The sequence below is a fragment of the Gymnoscopelus microlampas genome, assembly GCF_963454915.1.
Source record: "Gymnoscopelus microlampas genome assembly, chromosome: 22".
NCBI classification, from domain to species: Eukaryota; Metazoa; Chordata; class Actinopteri; order Myctophiformes; family Myctophidae; genus Gymnoscopelus; species Gymnoscopelus microlampas.
In genome coordinates this window covers 29,491,713-29,510,722 of record NC_139959.1, presented here as the reverse complement: position 1 = coordinate 29,510,722, position 19,010 = coordinate 29,491,713, and the positions used below count along the sequence as shown (strand labels likewise).

Sequence of the window (19,010 nt, the reverse complement as noted above, 5' to 3'; positions counted from 1 at the left end):
GGGGTCAGAAAACAGCCATTTTCAGTGCATAGACTTCACAAATTGGGCGCTGGACACGAGACAGCTATTTGCGGGGGCACGTGTGACATACGCACGCGTTCAGGGAGACCCCCTCTACAACGCCACACTCTCCGCTAAGCCAGACAGGTGTATTTGGAGTCCAGTATTGTCTGAAAATGGCACTTTTCTTACCTCAGGCCGCACTGGGCGGCCTGCCACTTTCTTTTTTTTAAAACAAATTATCTCTCAAATGTTCACCAACATTCTGTACTGGTCTGTATCCATTTTCTATCAAGTTTAGGGGCGCTTAGTTATGGAGAAGTACATACACACACACACACACACACACACACACACACACACACACACACACACACACACACACACACACACACACACAAACTACAAATTTACTAATATTTCTGTCCTCTATCTTTTTTTATGCAGTGTTTCCATGTTGTATATATGTTGTTAAATAATATACATTTTTAATGTTTTTTTTCTGATTACATTTGTATTTGTATTGTATTTTACTTTTTAAATAGGTGAGATCAACTTTATAAACCCCAAATTCTTCTTCTTTTTTTTTCTCACCTGCACTATATACTATTATTATTTGTAGCATATTTTGTGGTCTCTTTTATCATTCTTTATTTGCTTCTGCAATAAACAATATTATATCATCATCATTTTCCAAGAGTGACCTGGCCTAGAGCATTGTTACAACAATGGACAAACAATACAAAAACAATACATATATGTAACACACACAAATCAATATCCAGTTAAAGTGCAAAACAGTGCTAAGTGCACATTTAATGGGGGTCAATAGACAATTTCAAACTGGAACAACCTGGCACTTAGAAGTGATCTAGTATAAGCCATTTAAAAAGACATACTGTACATCATAAATTTATTTTTTAAATACAATTGTGTCTTTTTTTTTTAAACTTGCCACTTAGAAGTGTTTTAGTATAAGCCATTTAAAAGGCATACATCATAAATGTATTTTTAAATTAGATTTGTGTCTTTTAAAAAACATAAAAAATTCACGATCTTATTTTGAAGGCAACCGGAAACCTTATTTCTGCTAGCTCGAAAACCGGAAGTCCAATTTCTGCTCACGGAACGGAGCTCGGAACGGAGCTGTCCCCTACTACAGAAACATCCCATTAACCAGACCTGTAGGGGGCGCATGTTGCCGCTGCCGTGCACAAACTGGACCACAGTCAGATCAGGGGTGCGGCTCCCCTCCCCATCCCTCCCCATCCTGACATGACGCAGCTGATGCTCCGGTTTCTCTTCTTGTAACGTTATCTGCTCTCCTCCTCTCTGACAGGGATCCGGACTGACTCTCTCCTCCATACATCCCATCATCCTCGCATCCTTTACACACAGCCATCATCATGCCCAGCGCAGAGGAGATGGCGGAGTCGACCACCATCAAAGTGATGTGCCGTTTCAGGCCCCTCAACAGCATGGAGCTGGCCAGGAAAGACAAGAACATCCCGAAGTTCAAAGGGGACGATTGTGTGCAGATAGGGGTAGGTTTATTGCGACGCCTATTTATAATTCACACAGTGTGCGCAGTGGTGTGTAAAGTAACTAAGTACATTTACTCAAGTGCTGTACTTAAGTACAATTTTGTATTTTTTTTTTACTTTACTTGAGTATTTCCAATTTTAAGTACTTTTACTTCTACTCCACTACATCTCAGAGGCAAATATTGTACTTTTACTCCACTACAATTATTTGAAAGCTTTAGTTACTAGATACTTTGTAGATTTGGATTCAGAAACATACATTAACCACTTCAGCCCTATATACATTTCTGCCATTTGAAATTAAATTGAGCTTATAGATCTGCTATTTTCAAAGGAGTGAAATGGGACATTCTGCATAATGAGTACTTTCCGCTTGTGGTACTTTAAGTACATTTTGATACCAATACTTTTGTACTTTTACTAATTTACTTGTAACAGAGTATTTCTACATTGCAGTACAGTATTGGTACTTCTACTTAAGTAAAAAAAAATGTGAGTACTTTTTCCACCACTGCAGTGTGGCAACTTGAGCTTAAAGTAGGACACTTTCAATTCTAAATAGTTGTTTTGTGAGAATGATCTAGGGTTCTATTAAGTGTTTAGTTAAATGAGTCTCTGTCTTAACGTCTAGCTGTGTGTGGCCTAATTTATCTCTTATCTCGAAGTTACCCTTCATGTAGGCCTAATCATTTGCAACAGTAACGTTTGTGTGGCTGGAATAATGTAGTTTGGTATGGTACCTTTTGTACTTTTAAATAAAAATGTTGCATATTGTCATCAAATCAATACGAGTACAGTATAAAGGTTAGGACGTTAACAATTAGGCCTACATCTAAACGTGGGCTATTGCTTTTGCAAAAATGCTGCAATAGCTCACACCCCCACCACCACTACATGCATTTATCCATGAATCATAGGTTATTTGCCATGTGAAGCCTTTCTCTGCTTGTAGGTTAAAATTGCCAACATACTATGGAGGATGTACTGCTCCTAAGTGGCAACTAGAGGATGTTTTTGCTCTCTTGGGAATATCTGTGAATCTCAACCTACCTCTCAGTAGAAAAGTAAAGTTTTCCCCCTCCATCCTTCCCTCAAATGAAACGAAACCATCATGTGTAGTCAATGACAGACAATTTATTTTACCGTCTATAACGGTGTCGGTCTGTATGTATGTACAGTATATACATACATGTAGGAAACTGGGCGATATGTTGTTGACTGTTTTGGATTGTCGATGTATCTTGCCCTCCAGAAAGGCCCCACCGAGATGAGATTGATGAAGGACTTAATTTAGTTGCGTGGCATTTCGTATCTTTGCCGACATGATCTTTATTATGTAGAGAGGCAATCAAGTGGAGTGAGCAGACCATAGCACACCTTGCAGAATAATAGCAGCCTTGTCACACCATGCCTGCACAGCAATTCAACCACTTCATGGCCATGATATTTGGCGTGGTTTTACGAGTGATTTTCCCCTTGTTTAATTGAATCTGTAACAGGCTATACATATGAAATGTAGATGGACGGCAGTAGGCTATCTGCTTCAAATCAAAACAGCCTGATTTCCACGAGGACGGCAATGGAAGGTCTGATTCTAACCGGTTTATAGGAGGGGGAAAAAGCTGCAGTGAAAATTTAAAGGAGCCTGTAGTTTTAATGTTTTTGTTTTGTATCAGCTGTTTAAAAAAAAAATGGGACTGTTGTTCTGACTCAGTGATACAGAAGACACAATGTGATGACTCAGTACGTGAGTAAGATGTAGCTTAAATAGAACAGAATGAGTGAGGTAACTGGGTTCATCACTCAGCACTTTGAGTAAGGAAATAACTTTTCACCTTAACTGATTACCGTTGTCATTTCTCTCTGGCTTATTTCTGGCATCAAGCCATTACAGTGACTCTGAAGAATGGCTATGCAATATCATCCATTATTATGGGAGTCTTTTGAAATGTTGTATACAATGCCAAATTGCCCTTTCCCTTTAGCGTGACAAACCATGTCGCCTGGTTGCACCAAGTATGTTGTTTTCCCTCAACCATATGGTAGGAGCTTTATGAATTCCGTCTCCCTCTGTTGACAAAGTTATAGTTACCTAATTTGTATGGCAAGCAGGCACTATTTCATTGGCTTTTATTCTGAAGTACAATTTGGGCATTTAGCAGACACTTTATCCACAGCGACTTACAAAGTGCACTGTCACAGTAAAGGCCTGGACCATCAACAGGGTAAATGGTTGAGCAAAACCTAGTTTTGATCTACATGAGATACCCTGGACTGAGTCAGTTCCGTGGATTAATTGCAGATTCTGTTGATTTGAACTGTCATTATGTTTAGACCTCTTGATGTTTTATTCATTTATTTAATCTTACTTTATTGTATTTTTTGGTGATTGTAGTGTATTGACATCTAATTTTAAATGACTGTTGTTATATTTAACTGTTTTATTTGATACAGTAATTTATTTTGTGTTTTCTCTGTCTGCATGGCTTGTATTGTACCTGCACCACTGAAAATGAGGGTTTGCCCTCATTGTGTTTTACAAGGTTTTAAATAAACTAGAGGTTCGGGTTACTACTAGGCCCTCACATCTAGATCTAGATCACATCTGTATCTGTCAGTCCTTGTCCCTTTTATGCCCCTTTTATGCCCATATTTGTCTGTATCTGTCATTCCGTGTCCCCTTTATGCCCATGGAATTGGGAACTCCTTATATGGTTTTGGCTGAGTCATGGTGACGTGAGTGTGACGTCAGAGGTCCGCCCGCCGGCCGGTTGAGACAATTTTAATGTAGGATAGATGATGATGATGATGATGAAATAACATAACATACTACCGGTATACGCAGCTATCTACACAACATAAATAGCATCTCTCTACTAGTCTAAATAGTCAGCACAGGAAGCACTTCAAATCAAAAAGTGCGGACACAAAGATATTAGTAGTTGCTATGAGATGAGGTGGATTGTTAAGAGGTCAGTGTTCAGACTGCCAGAAGAAGTAGAGGAGATATTAAGAGGAGACACTGCTGGACTAAAACAAACTGAATTGAGTCCAAGTATGCTTAGGAGAAACCTTTTAACACTGCTGCCCGTGTTTAATAGCTGGTCTGGTCTTGTGCTGTATCCCTCTGTGCTATGGAAACACACTTGATACAACCAAATCCCATGCCAGTTATGCACAGCTGCGTCTTTGGCACCTGTAGGAATCTCTGAGAGGCTTGTGAAGGCATAGGAAACATGGCAGTTGAGTGATATCTAGCCAGGTGGACTGACAGTCTGTCATTTTACACTGATATTATGTGAACAGTCAGGTGAAATGGCACTGAATGAAAGTCTGATTGCAGCATGTTTCACAAGTCACACTGTAGTCTCATCTTCTGGCTCTGAATTGTCTGGCTGACTTTTGGGCTCCAGGGTTAAATAACAGACTGCATTATGTTCTTCAAGAGGTTGATGTAACATTCTATTAATCTCCAAATATAGCCTGCTAAATGGCGGACCATGATGATGCATCTGATTAAGACGGTAGTGGTTGATATTGGGTCTTGATAAATAAGGCTTTTCTTTAGTTCTCCAAACACGGTTTTTGCTATGCCGTTATTGGCCTAGTGAGGCACATGACAGAGCACTGCCACATGACCAGGAAAATGCCCCCTGAATGGCCTGTAGTGCAACAATATTTTGAGAAGTTAGATGACAGTTAATTTGTTGCTTGCAACATAATGTAGAAAATAAATAATTTAATAACAATGAAAAATGACGACAAATGATCATAATAATACATACACCCTCTGAATCATCTGAGGCAATTGTATAGATACAGACATATCAGAGTTCTCGGGCCAGACTTCTAGCAGTTTCAGTATATTACAATCTCATTGTCGAAGAGTGAGACAGCACACCACCTTCCAATAGAAGCCTTAGAATCCAGTAATGGACAAACCCAATTATCCTTGCACAGTGATTTGAGCTGAGTAGGCAATAGGTGGCCTGGCAATGGGCAAGACGGTGCTTCTTCTGTTTTTACTAGATAATGTCACATCTTTGCACCATGTTGTGAATAGTCCACGTGACAGCTTATGTAGTTCACGTAAACTAACAGATAGCATGTATTGGCATAGCATGTATTATTTCCAACTCCACACTGTGACTAGGTTTTGATATAGGCCTAAACAGAATGGTAACCATTCCTTTCCCCTCTCTTTCACAGGATAAACCGTTCTACTTTGACCGTGTCTTCCAGTCCAATACTACTCAGGAGCAGTTCTACAATGCTGTTGCACAGAAGATTGTCAAAGGTAGGCTGTAGATCAAGGTTGTCAAACTGGGCCTGGCTGAACAAAAACAATGCAATGCCAACCGGAACCAACCACCGGAACAAGATTCCTTTTTCCCTTTTTTCTAAACAGGATCACATGGACCAGTTTAGAACAAATACAAGGCTTTCCTCCGCTGTGGAAAGGCTGATGACGCGAGGTTAGGGTGTCACAAACAGCCTGTGAAGGGGTCCAATCCAACCCTTGAGTTGATTTTGGGAAGAAGAAAAAAAAGCTTACAACCATTTATTTATTAATGTATTCTGTACACAGCAGATACATAACATGTAATTATTCATGAGAATAATTACATGGAAAGAAGAAATATTCTCACAGCTGAAAAGTGAGTTTCAAAATAATTTCCAAGAAGGAATTCTCACACTTTCACTTGCCATTTGCCATCAAGCAGGCATTCTCCATATTGACAATGACTTATACAGTAGCTGAAATGTGTTGGATCCGTGAGTGCTGGTGGTCTGTTTGTTTTGTTACACCCGATAAGAGCTGTGCACAAGAATTGTGCTGGGAGCTGTGCTTTCTCTCTTTTATCTTAACACAAAAAATGGTATAGCCTATATTTATACTTTGTTTAGTTAGGTCTACATTTGTGTCTGCTAATATTTTGATTTCAAATTGTTTATTCATGGGAAGGGTGGAGCGACCGGATATAAGTTAATAATTATAAAAGTAATGCTTGCTAGGCAATATTCTTCATAAGAAACAAAATTAATCAAGTTATATATTTTGTAGTTAAAGCACAAAGACACATGAAAACAGGTGAAAAATACCAAAAAACAAAGGCATGACTATGCACAACATTTCTCTCTCCACATGTGTCTGACTTTTTTCTTGATAACTCTTATCTGCAGATGTCCTGGGCGGCTATAACGGGACAATATTTGCCTACGGGCAAACCTCCTCAGGCAAAACACACACCATGGAGGTAAGATGAGCTAGAATGTTATGTGTGAGTGACGTCTTGTACTAGCTTGACATCTGTACTGATGTTTTGGGTTCTATGCTTCATAAAGGGGAATCTCCATGACCCAGACATGATGGGGATTATTCCCAGAATAGTTCAAGACATCTTCAACTACATCTATTCCATGGATGAAAACCTGGAGTTCCATATCAAAGTATGTCAATCATTTCATAACCTTCTGTGACCTTCTACGTTCATGCTCAACTGTTTTGGGCTGTTAATTGTAAATAAAGGTTTAACTGAGGGGCCACTGCTTTACAGGTTTCGTATTTTGAAATCTATTTGGACAAGATCAAGGACCTATTAGATGGTATGTACAGTATACAGTGACTATTTTACGATTGTCTTTCCTGTGCTTTATATCATTCTCTGAGGTACTAGTATTTATGTTATTTCAAATACAGCATACGCTGTCGCTAACCCACACCCAGGCATCACCTATCGAATAGGACTTTATCCTGACTAGGTACTGTCAGTTGTCTAACCCGCTCTATTCCTTCACAGCTACAAAAACCAACCTGTCTGTGCATGAGGACAAAAACAGGGTGCCGTATGTCAAGGTGAGACACATGGAAACCATAGAGAACTTAAAGACTGCTGTGACACTGGACAACGAATAGTTCAGCACCATTCTGTTGACAGAATAGCCACCGCAGTCACAGTCAAATCTTAGTGACACTATAATATCTGTTCTATTAAAGGCCCAATCCAGTCTTGCGTTATGTAGGTTTATTTGATGTTGTGGAGCTGTGCGTCTCAGAAGAGAGTTATTGTCTGCCTGTGAAGCAGTAGAAAATGTGTCTATCTATGATGTTTGAGATTTTATGTTATTTTATGCTAGTATGCTATACTTCAAATGACTGCAGGACTTTATGCAGGAGTTATGTACGTACTTACCGACAAACTGGCTTAAATATTGACAGACTTAACCGCTTTCTACCTGTCATCCCTACTTTGGGCATAGGCTAAAATGGTCAAAAATTGCTAAAAATGTCTGACCCTGAAAGCTCAGAATGTAAATGCCTATTTTGTCATGTGACAACGTACAAAGTATAAAATAGTACTTAAGTGGTTAAGTGACCTAATATTGTCTATTGTCCATTAGATGTAAAGTTTCACTGTAACATACTGTAGTGCTGCACAATTTCTCTACGACTTTCAATACATGTTATCTTTCTAGATCAATGCAAAGACAGTCGAGTTAAGAGAACGCTCCCATCATCGATGCCCCCAGGCCTTGAACGCACAAAGTAACATGGTTCATTTGAACATAGTTGTTCCTTTGTAAAGACAGCCTGCTGGTGTCTTCGTTCGAAACAGCGGTTCTCAGTAAGTGTGTGTTTGTGTGTGGTCCCCAGGGGAGTACTGAGCGTTTTGTGTGCAGCCCTGAGGAGGTCATGGACGCCGTGGATGAAGGCAAGAACAACAGACACGTGGCTTTCACAAGTAAGTTTCTTTCAACACTGAGCTCCTTCAGTCCCCGATGCCTGTCATGGGTTCAACCTGGACCTCCTGACTGTGACCAGGCTCACACCATGCAGCCCTCTCAGCTTCACAGGCCCTGGTGACAAATTACCTTTTGCCCATGCTAAAACACCTCTCTGCAAAGGATGACTTACTCAGCAGTAATGTAAAAATAGCCATGCGCCCATAGAGTTATAATATATCTAGAGGGCGGATTGCCCCGCCCCCAGCTATTCATTTCTATGAAAGTGCTCAGTGGTGTTTTGAAGCACCCGTAAGTCTGCCGGAAGTAGAAATATTGGGTCGATATTGAGTCGATTAGAGCGGCCATAGAGCAGCCATAGAGTTATGAGCATGCGCACAAACGGGAGGTGCACGCGCAGTAGCATTTTAAGTGCATTCTCAGATTTGACCACCAGGCTTGGCCGCTTTACTGTTCTACCGTGGTTCTGGGGGCTTGCGTGCGCCTTTATGACTGCTGGTTAGCGGGCTGTGTCACTTCCTGTAATTAAATATTTAGAATAACCACTGGATATTTTGTTTCCTTGGAAGTTTTACAAGGCCTTCATTTTAGTTTGACACCTGATTACATAAGAAAACATAATTGCAGCTTATATTGTTTGAAATGTGTTTAAGTAGGGCTGCACAATTTTGTTTTTAAACAATTTGTGTAATTTCAATTGCTGCAATTTCCAAATCGCAAGATACTTCTGTTTCATCAAATGATGAGATATTTGAGGCAGCCGCCGAAATGATGTTCTCGGGTCTTGAGGTTTATTCAAAGTAACTAAACATGCATTATCATCTCCATACCTCCACATTTACAACTGCTGAAAAACCTTAACGTCAGCTTTATTGTAGTGCATACTGTACTGCAATCTCATGTGAATTTTATTTGTTGTGCAGTCCCAAGTTTACTACTAGAAAATGTGTCGCTGCCTCTCAGACAACAAATACTTACGTTTCAAAATATTCATTGCTAAATGTCATGAAGTAAAAAAGATAATGGAATTTAATTGATCTTGGTACAGTAGCGACGTGCAATGTTTCCTATGTTGTGTAATTAAATTGACGGTTAATTGTGTGTGTGTGTGTGTGTGTGTGTGTGTGTGTGTGTGTGTGTGTGTGTGTGTGTGTGTGTGTGTGTGTGTGTGTGTGTGTGTGTGTGTGTGTGTGTGTGTGTGTGTGTGTGTGTGTGTGTGTGTGTGTGTGTGTGTCTCCATCTTAGACATGAACGAGCAAAGCTCCAGAAGTCATAGCATCTTCCTCATTAACATAAAGCAGGAAAACGCCCAGACGGGACAGAAACTCACTGGCAAGCTGTACCTGGTTGATCTGGCCGGGAGTGAAAAAGTACATCACTATTCCTCCATCTGTCCTGACTCTTGACTTTGTTGTTGTAACATCAAGTTGTGCAATCACATCATTGTTTTAAAATGATAGGGTTTTAGTCCTGATTTTATCACTGTAATAGGTATGTGTTTGGTTTGTTTTCATCTGGGGTGTGTGTGTGTGTGTGTGTGTGTGTGTGTGTGTGTGTGTGTGTGTGTGTGTGTGTGTGTGTGTGTGTGTGTGTGTGTGTGTGTGTGTGTGTGTGTGCGCGCGCGTGTTTGTGCGTGTGCGTGTGCGTGCGTGTTTATAGTTGGGTAAAACCGGAGCAGAGGGCACGGTGTTGGACGAAGCCAAGATGATCAACAAGTCCCTGTCATCGTTAGGAAACGTCATCTCAGCCCTGGCTGAAGGCTCGGTGAGGGAGTGTAGGGTGTTTGTCCAACCTGAGCTGTAGGTCGGACCACCTGTTTGTTACGTTGAACATTGACAATGCAGGATATAGGATGTAAGCCCACATACTGTACTGTACATGTTAGCAACAAAGTGATTATCCCAACGGTTTTCAACATGGAGTCCAGATACCCCCAGGGCACGTTAACAATGTACAAACAATGTACAATTTAGGCCAGGGGTCTTTAACAGGGGGTCCGGGACCCCTAGGGGGTCCTCAGAGTTACTACAGGGGGTCCGCCAAATCTTTGTGTGATATGATTTTTTTGTTTACCTTAACCACTTGAACCCTAGCATCCCTTTTCTGAGGAGAACTTTAGCCAAAAATAGCGGATCTACAAGCTCACAATGCCTCGCAGCGCGAGGCATTGTGAGCTTGTAGATCGGCAATTTTTGGCAAAGAGGTATAGGGGTAGAGGGGAAAAAGAACAGTAAATGTAAACAAAAAAAGTTGAATCCAAAACAAAATGTTATACAATATAGAGGGGGTCTCTGCTTCATCTCTCTCTCAGTGAGGGGGTCCTTGGGCTGAAAACGTTGAAGAGCCCTGATTTAGGCATTTACTGTAGGAGACTCCTATACAGAGGAACTTAAAAAGTGCAAGATTGGAGTAAGTGACTTGGTAGCCAAGTACAAATCAGGTCTTGTCTTCTGTCAGCCCTATGTACCATACAGAGACAGCAAGATGACCCGTATCCTTCAAGACTCGCTGGGGGGTAACTGTCGGACCACCATGGTCATCTGCTGCTCACCCTCCGATAACAACGAGGCTGAGACCCGGTCCACGCTAATGTTTGGACAAAGGTGCTGCACGCACACACACTCGGTCACTCGCTCACTCACCCTCTCCCTCCCTCTCTCTCTCTCTCTCTCTCTCTCTCTCTCTCTCTCTCTCTCTCTCTCTCTCCGTCCCTCTCCCCCCTCTCTCCTCATTCTGTTGGAGTCAATTCAACAACTCAACAGAGAACACATTAAAAGAACATTAACCTTGTATACAGAGAGAGAGAGAGCAGCAGGTGTTACATTACAGTCTCTTTCTCTCTCTCTCTCTCTCTCTCTCCCTCTCCCTCTCCCTCTCCCTCTCTCTCTCTGTCTCTGTCTCTGTCTCTGTCTCTGTCTCTGTCTCTGTCTCTGTCTCTGTCTCTCTCTCTCTCTCTCTCTCTCTCTCTCTCTCTCTCTCTCTGTCTCTCTCTCTCTCTCTCTCTCTCTCTCTCTCTCTCTCTCTCTCTCTCTCTCTCTGTGTCTCGTTCTCTCTCATCATTCAGTCAGGGTGAATTCCCTAAAGAGAGAATGGTAAAGAACACATCAGAGAACATTATCCTTGTATATCCTTGAAAGAGAGCTGCAGGACAGGTATTACGTTACAGTTTAAACTCTCTCTCTCTCTCTCTCTCTCTCTCTCTCTCTCTCTCTCTCTCTCTCTCTCTCTGTCTCTCTCTCTCTCTCTCTCTCTCTCTCTCTCTTTTTCTCTTTCCTCCTACGTCAGGGCGAAGACCATCAAGAACTCGTGCGTTCTGAACGTGGAGCTGACTGCAGAGCAGTGGAAGAAGAAGTGGGAGAAGGAGAGGGAGAAGAACAAGACGTTGAGGGGCACAGTGACCTGGCTGGAGAATGAACTGAACCGCTGGAGGAACGGTGAGACAGACCGCCCTCCTCGCTCCTCAAGCCCCTCACTGCTAGGGTTGTCACTATCAGGACATTCTACTTGACTATTAATTGTCGTACAGATAATAAGCGATTAACGATTTAATTGTGTTTTTGGTGTTGCACTTTGGGACATATGAATGAAAATTACATTTCTGTTTGGCTTTTAGGCATTGTAAACAAAAAATGCACAGAGCAGATATGACAAATAACTTCAATATACACAGAAATTACGTTGATGAATAATGATTTTTTTTTTTTCGCATCGCAGCGCCGATCCGACCAATATGTCTGAGTCATAGTGTCATGCCTATATATGGGCGTATCGGGTTTGTTTATGGTTATGTCTGAGTCAGAGTGACGTCGCCGTGGTCCTGCCTATATATGGTCGTATGGGGTTTGTTTATGGTTATGTCTGAGTCAGATTGACGTGGCCGTTGTCTACCGGCCAGACCTCCCAGTAGCCAATTTTGATATAGAACTAGATTTTCAAACCTTGTCCTATGTTGCACTGATAAGAGCAATGGTCACCGAAGTATGGCCATTTGAAGTGTTAAACACTGCTATAACACTACTGCCGAGCAGCGATGCACTTGCAGCACCCATGTCCACTGTCATACTTGTGCGACCTTGTGTTAGGGAGCTAAGGGTCTAAGACTTCCTGGTAAAACCGGAAGTGAACAGATCCACTTCCAGGGTTTCACCATTGAACTCTGCACCCGTCAGAGAGTGTGTGGGTGAAGTTTCTAGGCAATCCAACTAACCAGAAGTAGGAAGTGTGTGGGACCACCCACCAAGTTTGGAGGTTGTAGTATGCTGGTAACTGGAGTTATGGCTGTTTAAAGCGCAGCCAATAGGAACACAGAGGGGGCGGGGCTTAAGCAATTACAGCCTGTCCCTATTAGCCGTCTAATAGCACCTACCAAGTTTGGGGCCTTTAGCAGGCTGGGAACTGGATTTACTGTAAGCGCACCGACCAAGTTTGGGGCGGTTAGCATGCTGGGAACTGTAGTTATGGCTGTTTAAACCCCAGCCAATAGGAACACAGAGGGGGCGGAGCATAGGTGTACCTGTGGGTGCCACATGTGGTCCCTGGTGTAGCTATTCTGATGGCAGACCCATGACCAGTGTTGGTGCCAAATTTGGTGCGGATCCGAGCAACGGTGCGCCTTACGTTTGTGACGTTCACCGTCCGCCCGCCCACTGTCCGTGCAAACTAACTTTAACCACTTAAGCTCTATATTTTGATGTCCAACAAATGGCGAAAACAGCCGATCTACAAGCTGAACATCGCGGCGTGTTGAAAGAGTTTAGATCTGATATATTTGCTATTTTCGAAGATGTATTTTCGCCACTAAATGTACTACGACCAAAGACCTTTTTAAGACTTGCCAAAGCTCAGGCTGCACTGGTAGATGAGCGGCTGGTGTTTCGACCACATAATCACAGGCATTGTCCCCGGGTTTGATTTTAGCTGGAGACCTGTGTTTCATCTCATCCCTCCTCTCTGCTCGTGGTGTCTTCTAACAGTCCCAAACAATTACCGTACATTAGAACTCTTGTGCAGAGAAGTGCCATCTCTGATTCAAACAGGTTTTTGTGCTGCATTTCATGGTGCATTACAGCTGCATCACACCAGTTCCAATTGAAACTTTAGTAGGATATGGTTGACTTGATGCTTGAAAGCCAGAGAAAGACCCCTTTGTTTTTAAGGTCCATATTGGCCACGCAATAAAGAATATTGCCTTTGTTCCCTAGTTCAGACACTTAAAATTGTCACGCTTGGATGCGATTTTTAGAGTTTAGAGCTTGTCATGGGACTGTTCTCCGACATTGCAAACATACATGGTGTTGTTGTTCCCTCATTAACAGTGAGGTGATGTAATGTTCTACACCAGCCAGGGGTTTTTAAAGTGTGAGGCGTAACATCCCAGGGAGGCGTCATAGCGTTGTGTCGATCTACAAGCTCAAAATGCATCGCATCACGATGCATTGTGAGCTTGTAGTTATGCTATTTAGCATTTTCAAATGGCCAAAATATATATAGGACTGAAGTGGTTAGTGTGTTTTGTAATAATAATCAAAATCTACAAAGTAACTAGTAACTAAAGTTTTCATATAATTGTTGTGGAGTAAAAGTACAATATCTTCCTCCGAGATGTAGTGGAGTAGAAGTAAAAGTATTGGAAATTGGAAATACTCAAGTAAAGTACAAATACCTCAAAATTAGTACAGTACTTGAGTACATGTTCTTAGTTACTTTCCACCACTGAGTTTGGCCCACAGATTTGTGCAACGATGTTTGTAATGTTTGGTGTTATTAACTATAAAAGTTTGACCAGCATACAAACATTATTAAACTTGGCATGGCACTCGGGTGGTGCAGGGGACAATTCCTACCCACCACTACAGAGAGTATGGGTTTGAATACTCTGTGTTGCATCCGGCTTCGGACTTTCTCTTTTTCTGGTTTTGAGGTGAGGTTTAGGCATAGTTTTTGTGAAGTTAAAGGTTAGGGTTTAGGCGCCACCTGGGCGCCACAACAAAGGAAGAGGGAGTCCCCATGCGGCTTGGCTGCAGGGCGCTCCAACAAACTCAACTGGCTGTGTTTGACGGAGGGAAGCTGGTAGGGGAGGGTGATCTGATCTCTGTTGCTGAACCAGTGACTTATACAGGTTGGGTGGGTGCCTGTACAGTGTGCTGTCCAGCCTTTGTCCATCTCCATCTCTAAACTATCACAAACCATGCTCATTTGCCGGAGCTCTAATCAGGGTAGCGAGAGTATTTATGAGAATATTCATATTCCATGTTCCTAGAATCCAAGGAACAGTCAGAATGAGTTTTATTTGTCACATCACAGTCTTCAAGGTGTGAAGCAGTGGGTGAAATCCTTTTTTTCGTGCACGCTCCATCGTTTTGTGGTATTCTGTGAGTATTCCATCATGTTGCTCATCCAAAACCTACAGCAAGTAGACCATGTGCTGGATAAAACAATTGGGCCCATGAAAAGATAATAAAAAAAACACTGGACTGAACACTGGAATTCAAGCTTAATTTCTATTTGTGACATTCTGATCAAAACAGATCAGTAAATACAGGGAGCTTGAATTGCAGTGTGCAGATAATATTCAAGTCCTGCCTCAGTGCCTCTCTTTCTGATCTGCTCTGTGCTCTATGCTCCCCCCTGCAGGCGAGAAAGTGCCAGTGGAGGAACAGTTCGACAAGGAGAAGGCTAAAGAGGAAGCTAAAGAGGAGGTCCAAGCTCTAGACAATGTCATCAACAATGACAAGATGGCGTCCACGCCCGCTCTCAGTGCCATCCCTGGGGTTAGGCTGACTGACGCTGAGAAGGACAAGTGTGAGGCGGAGGTGGCCAAGCTTTACAAAGAGCTGGATGACAAGGTTTTTTACTCTGAAATTGATTGAAACCTTTATTTATTCTCCAAAAGAGCATTGAGGTTTACCCTCATTTGCAATGCTGGCGAGATTACATACACAAAAATCAACCATAACAGAACATTTGTAAGTTAAAAACAATTAAATGGTGAGGTAGGGAGATTTAAGAGCAGGTGATTAAATTGTCCATAGGATATTGGGGCATACATTTTTAGCGTGAGTTGTAGAGTGTTCCATGAAATAGGAGCATCAAAGCAGAAAGCAGATTTTCCCACTGAACAGGTGGAACCTCAAGTGTAAGCCTGAGCGGGTCTGGTAAGTGCTTCTCTAATAGCAATGTGAGGTATGGTGGTCACTTCCCATCAATAGCCTTAAAAATAAACTGATACCAGTGCCTATTTCTCATCTCAGAGAGGGAGGACCAACCTACCCTGTTGTAGAGGATACAATGGTGGGTGCTGTAGCTTTCACCAGTAATGAATCTAAGTGCTGAGTGATAAACTGTGTCTAGGGGTAAAAGAGTGGTAGGGGCAGCATTTCTATAAATTCAAGAGAAAGCATGGCAACAATTGCCAAAAAGTCAGGGTTGTGTGATTTTGTAAATTACTTCTACTATCCTACACTGATGGCACACAATTGACAGTCTTGCTGGCATTTAGATTGAACGCCAAAGGTTCTCTCTCTCTCTCTCTCTCTCTCTCTCTCTCTCTCTCTCTCATATATATCCTCCATCTCTTCCTCCAGGATGAAGAGATCAACCAACAGAGCCAGATGGTGGAGAAGCTGACTCAGCAGATGTTGGACCAGGAGGAGGTGAGCAGAGCCCCAGCTCCTCCTGCTAGTTAGCTGACCATTAGCCAAGTGGTTCTCAACTGTTTTAATTTCACGGGACTCCTAATAATCAATCGTTTCGCTGTGGGGACCCCCTGGAACCCCCTCAAGGACCCCTAGGGGTTCCCGGACCTCAGTTTGAGAAGGTTAACTGAGGTTAATGACACTGAAAAGTAGAAGCTTGTAGATCGGCTATTTTCAGCATGCAACTACATTTTAGTCGACTAAATCAACCATAGATTTAGTCGACTAAAATCTTATGATATTTAGTCGACTAAAACGAAAACATTTCAGATGACTAAAATAGGACTAAAACTAAATGGAATTTTATTCAAAAGACTATGACTAAAACGAAATCAAAATTTGCTGTCAAAATCAACACTGGTACAAATGGAACCAAATGGAACCAAATGGACCGCTCACAAGTTACAGACCTGTGAGTGTAGATTCGGACCCCTGGTGGTCCCCAGACCACACGCTGAGAAAGGGATCATGTGGGGTAAAACAATAATAAAAGAAAAGTCTTCCTCATCTTGAGACGCCCTCCCTGTCCGTCCTCCTCTGTCCCGTGCAGCTCCTGGCCTCGTCGCGCCGCGACCACGACAACCTGCAGACGGAGCTGAACCGGCTCCTGGGGGAGAACGAGGCGTCCAAGGAGGAGGTGAAGGAGGTGCTGCAGGCCCTGGAGGAGCTGGCCGTCAACTACGACCAGAAGAGCCAGGAGGTGGAGGACAAGACCAAGGAGTTTGAGGCGCTCAGCCAGGAGCTCAACGAAAAGTCGGTGAGCGGATTTAATAACACTTGTGCAGTACCCAGTAGTATCTTTATTAACAATTTTCATTTATGGCATACATTACATACGTTACACGCATACACTCACATATACATAATACATACATATACACATACACTCACATACCTACATACCTTTGCACTCACAGCTATCAAACTTAAAGGAGTAGTGTAATCGATAGAAAATAAGTAATTTTTTGGGTGAATTACTACTAAAAGAAAACATAAACAAGAAAATACATTATTTAGTTTCTTTTATTTAGAATATACTGTAGGTGAAACCAATAGTCCATGTATGGTCCCCAAGTTGGATAAAATCATTCTGCTTGGGTGCCCTGTATGGATTGGGGAGGCGGGGCGGGGTAACCGTGTGGTGTGCTGTGGGGGGAGCGCTGTGCTTGTGGTGGTTGGTGATGAGGGGTGGTGAACTTGGCTGTGCCGGTGGGCAGGCAATGACAGCAGTGTTGATTTCGTCAACTAAAACTATGACGAAAACTACTAACTACCTTTTTTCACTGACGAAAACGAAATAAAAACTAAGCTATGATGACTAAAAACCAAGACTAAATATATTGACAATTTCGTCAACAAATAAAAACTAGACTAAAATGTTAGTGAGGGACGAGTGGAGAAGAGATCCAGACAGTAGAACTAAAAGACAAGTCATTTTATGTTTGGTTGCGCTCAGGTGTTGCGCTCTGAAAATTGCAGATGTACAAGCTCACAACGCGTTGCTCTGCGACACGTTGTGAGATTGTAGATCGGCTATTTTCAGCATGCAACCAAGTGTAAAATCAGCCATTATGACGCCATCAAGGCCCGCCAAAATACATTTTACTCGACTAAATTAACTGTAGACAATAATAATAACTGTAGTCGACTAAAACTATACAAAACATTATTATATTCAAAAGACTATGACTAAAACTAAATCAAAATTTGCTGTCAAAATCAACACTGATCGACAGTAGTTGGCGGGGATGTTGATGCGTGTGTGCACTGAAGTGCCGGGGTCTGACACAGCCATCAGTGATCTTGCTGGTTGCGGGTGTGGTGCTTGCGGTGTGGTGTGCATCTCTGCGGTTCTTGACCTGAGCAGGTTGCAGAGTTGGACTGGGGTCTCATACCCCTCAAGCATTTTTGCTATTTACATATTTTACCCCTACCGTATGTTGTGTTTGTTTGTTTTCTTTGTTGTGGCTGTTGTTGTTTTGGGATTGGTGGTTGGTCCTGTATATGTGAACATGTTGGGAAGGTAGTATAGAGTAGACAGTACTGTATGTGTATGCTGTTCCTGATACGATCTATATTGGTGATAGAACATTTTAAATAAAGTAAAAAACAAAAACATGTGTAATGAGGTTCAACCATTTCATCCACTAGAGGGCAGGATAGGGCAACATTTTCTACTGACATACTGTACACGATCACACTTATTTCCTCTGTCATGTAAACTGTGATGACAGGAAGGGGTGTCACAGTGCGAGAGCTTGTGAATTGCATTTCTTTGCTGTCGGGCAGAAACCTTGTATCTGCGTATTTCAATTTATTATGTAAATCAACACCCTGCTTCATTGTACAACGGTGTCACTCAAAAGTAGCGCAAATAGCCTATCTACAAGCTCACAAAATCGCGACGTGTTGTGAGCTTGTAGAGTGCTGTTTTTGCTATTTTCAAAAAAGTGAAAGTGGTTAACTGTGTCAAAATATTATGAAATATGTAATGAAAAGTATTAAAGGACGACTTCACCCATTTTCAATATCAACCTATCTTCATATAATCAGTACTCAGTAATGCTCATGATAATATGGTAAAAAAAAGGTGTCTACTCACTCTGTGTCTCAGAGGAGGGCTGTGGACAGTTCAGAAACCCGACTACCAGTGACATCATCGTTAAAATAAGAACGGTCTTTTTCTTCCCCTTACAAAAAAACGGCATACTGTGTATACCATGAAGACAACATCAATCATATAGCCAAACTGGAATCGCATGTTGAGGGGCCTCCATAGAGCGTGCCTCTATAGAGCGCACCTCCAAATGCGCTTTCACTTCTGCTCATAGGGGCTGCCGAAAAGTTGCCCCGCCTGTCATACAAACTCTGTTTCCCCCAGCAGCTTTCTTGTGTCCTGGTGGCTGCATCTCACAACGGACACTGCGCTAGGTATGCAACCCGGCCTGGCTGAGATCTGCGCCCAGGGGAGCGCACTTCTCTTTTTTCTTAGTGGGCTCACTGTATTATTTTTTCCTTCTTGTAGGGG

The 19,010-nt window shown here is 42.2% G+C and overlaps 1 protein-coding gene across 1 annotated transcript in view; it reads left to right on the top strand.

Annotated features, from left to right (window-relative positions):
- The first annotated feature begins 1,389 nt into the window (after nt 1–1,389).
- The window catches only part of LOC311038872 (kinesin-1 heavy chain-like), a 31,111-nt gene continuing 13,490 nt past the window's right edge, over nt 1,390–19,010 (top strand). Inside the window, exons 1-14 of the mRNA XM_084048491.1 lie at nt 1,390–1,544; nt 5,754–5,841; nt 6,729–6,802; nt 6,891–6,995; nt 7,103–7,151; nt 7,346–7,401; nt 8,200–8,287; nt 9,534–9,658; nt 9,948–10,052; nt 10,746–10,891; nt 11,574–11,722; nt 14,922–15,133; nt 15,872–15,940; nt 16,533–16,739. Of these exons, the coding sequence (XP_083904617.1) occupies nt 1,407–1,544; nt 5,754–5,841; nt 6,729–6,802; nt 6,891–6,995; nt 7,103–7,151; nt 7,346–7,401; nt 8,200–8,287; nt 9,534–9,658; nt 9,948–10,052; nt 10,746–10,891; nt 11,574–11,722; nt 14,922–15,133; nt 15,872–15,940; nt 16,533–16,739 (1,611 nt within the window). The 5' untranslated portion in view covers nt 1,390–1,406. The remainder of the gene's footprint in view (nt 1,545–5,753; nt 5,842–6,728; nt 6,803–6,890; nt 6,996–7,102; nt 7,152–7,345; nt 7,402–8,199; nt 8,288–9,533; nt 9,659–9,947; nt 10,053–10,745; nt 10,892–11,573; nt 11,723–14,921; nt 15,134–15,871; nt 15,941–16,532; nt 16,740–19,010) is intronic.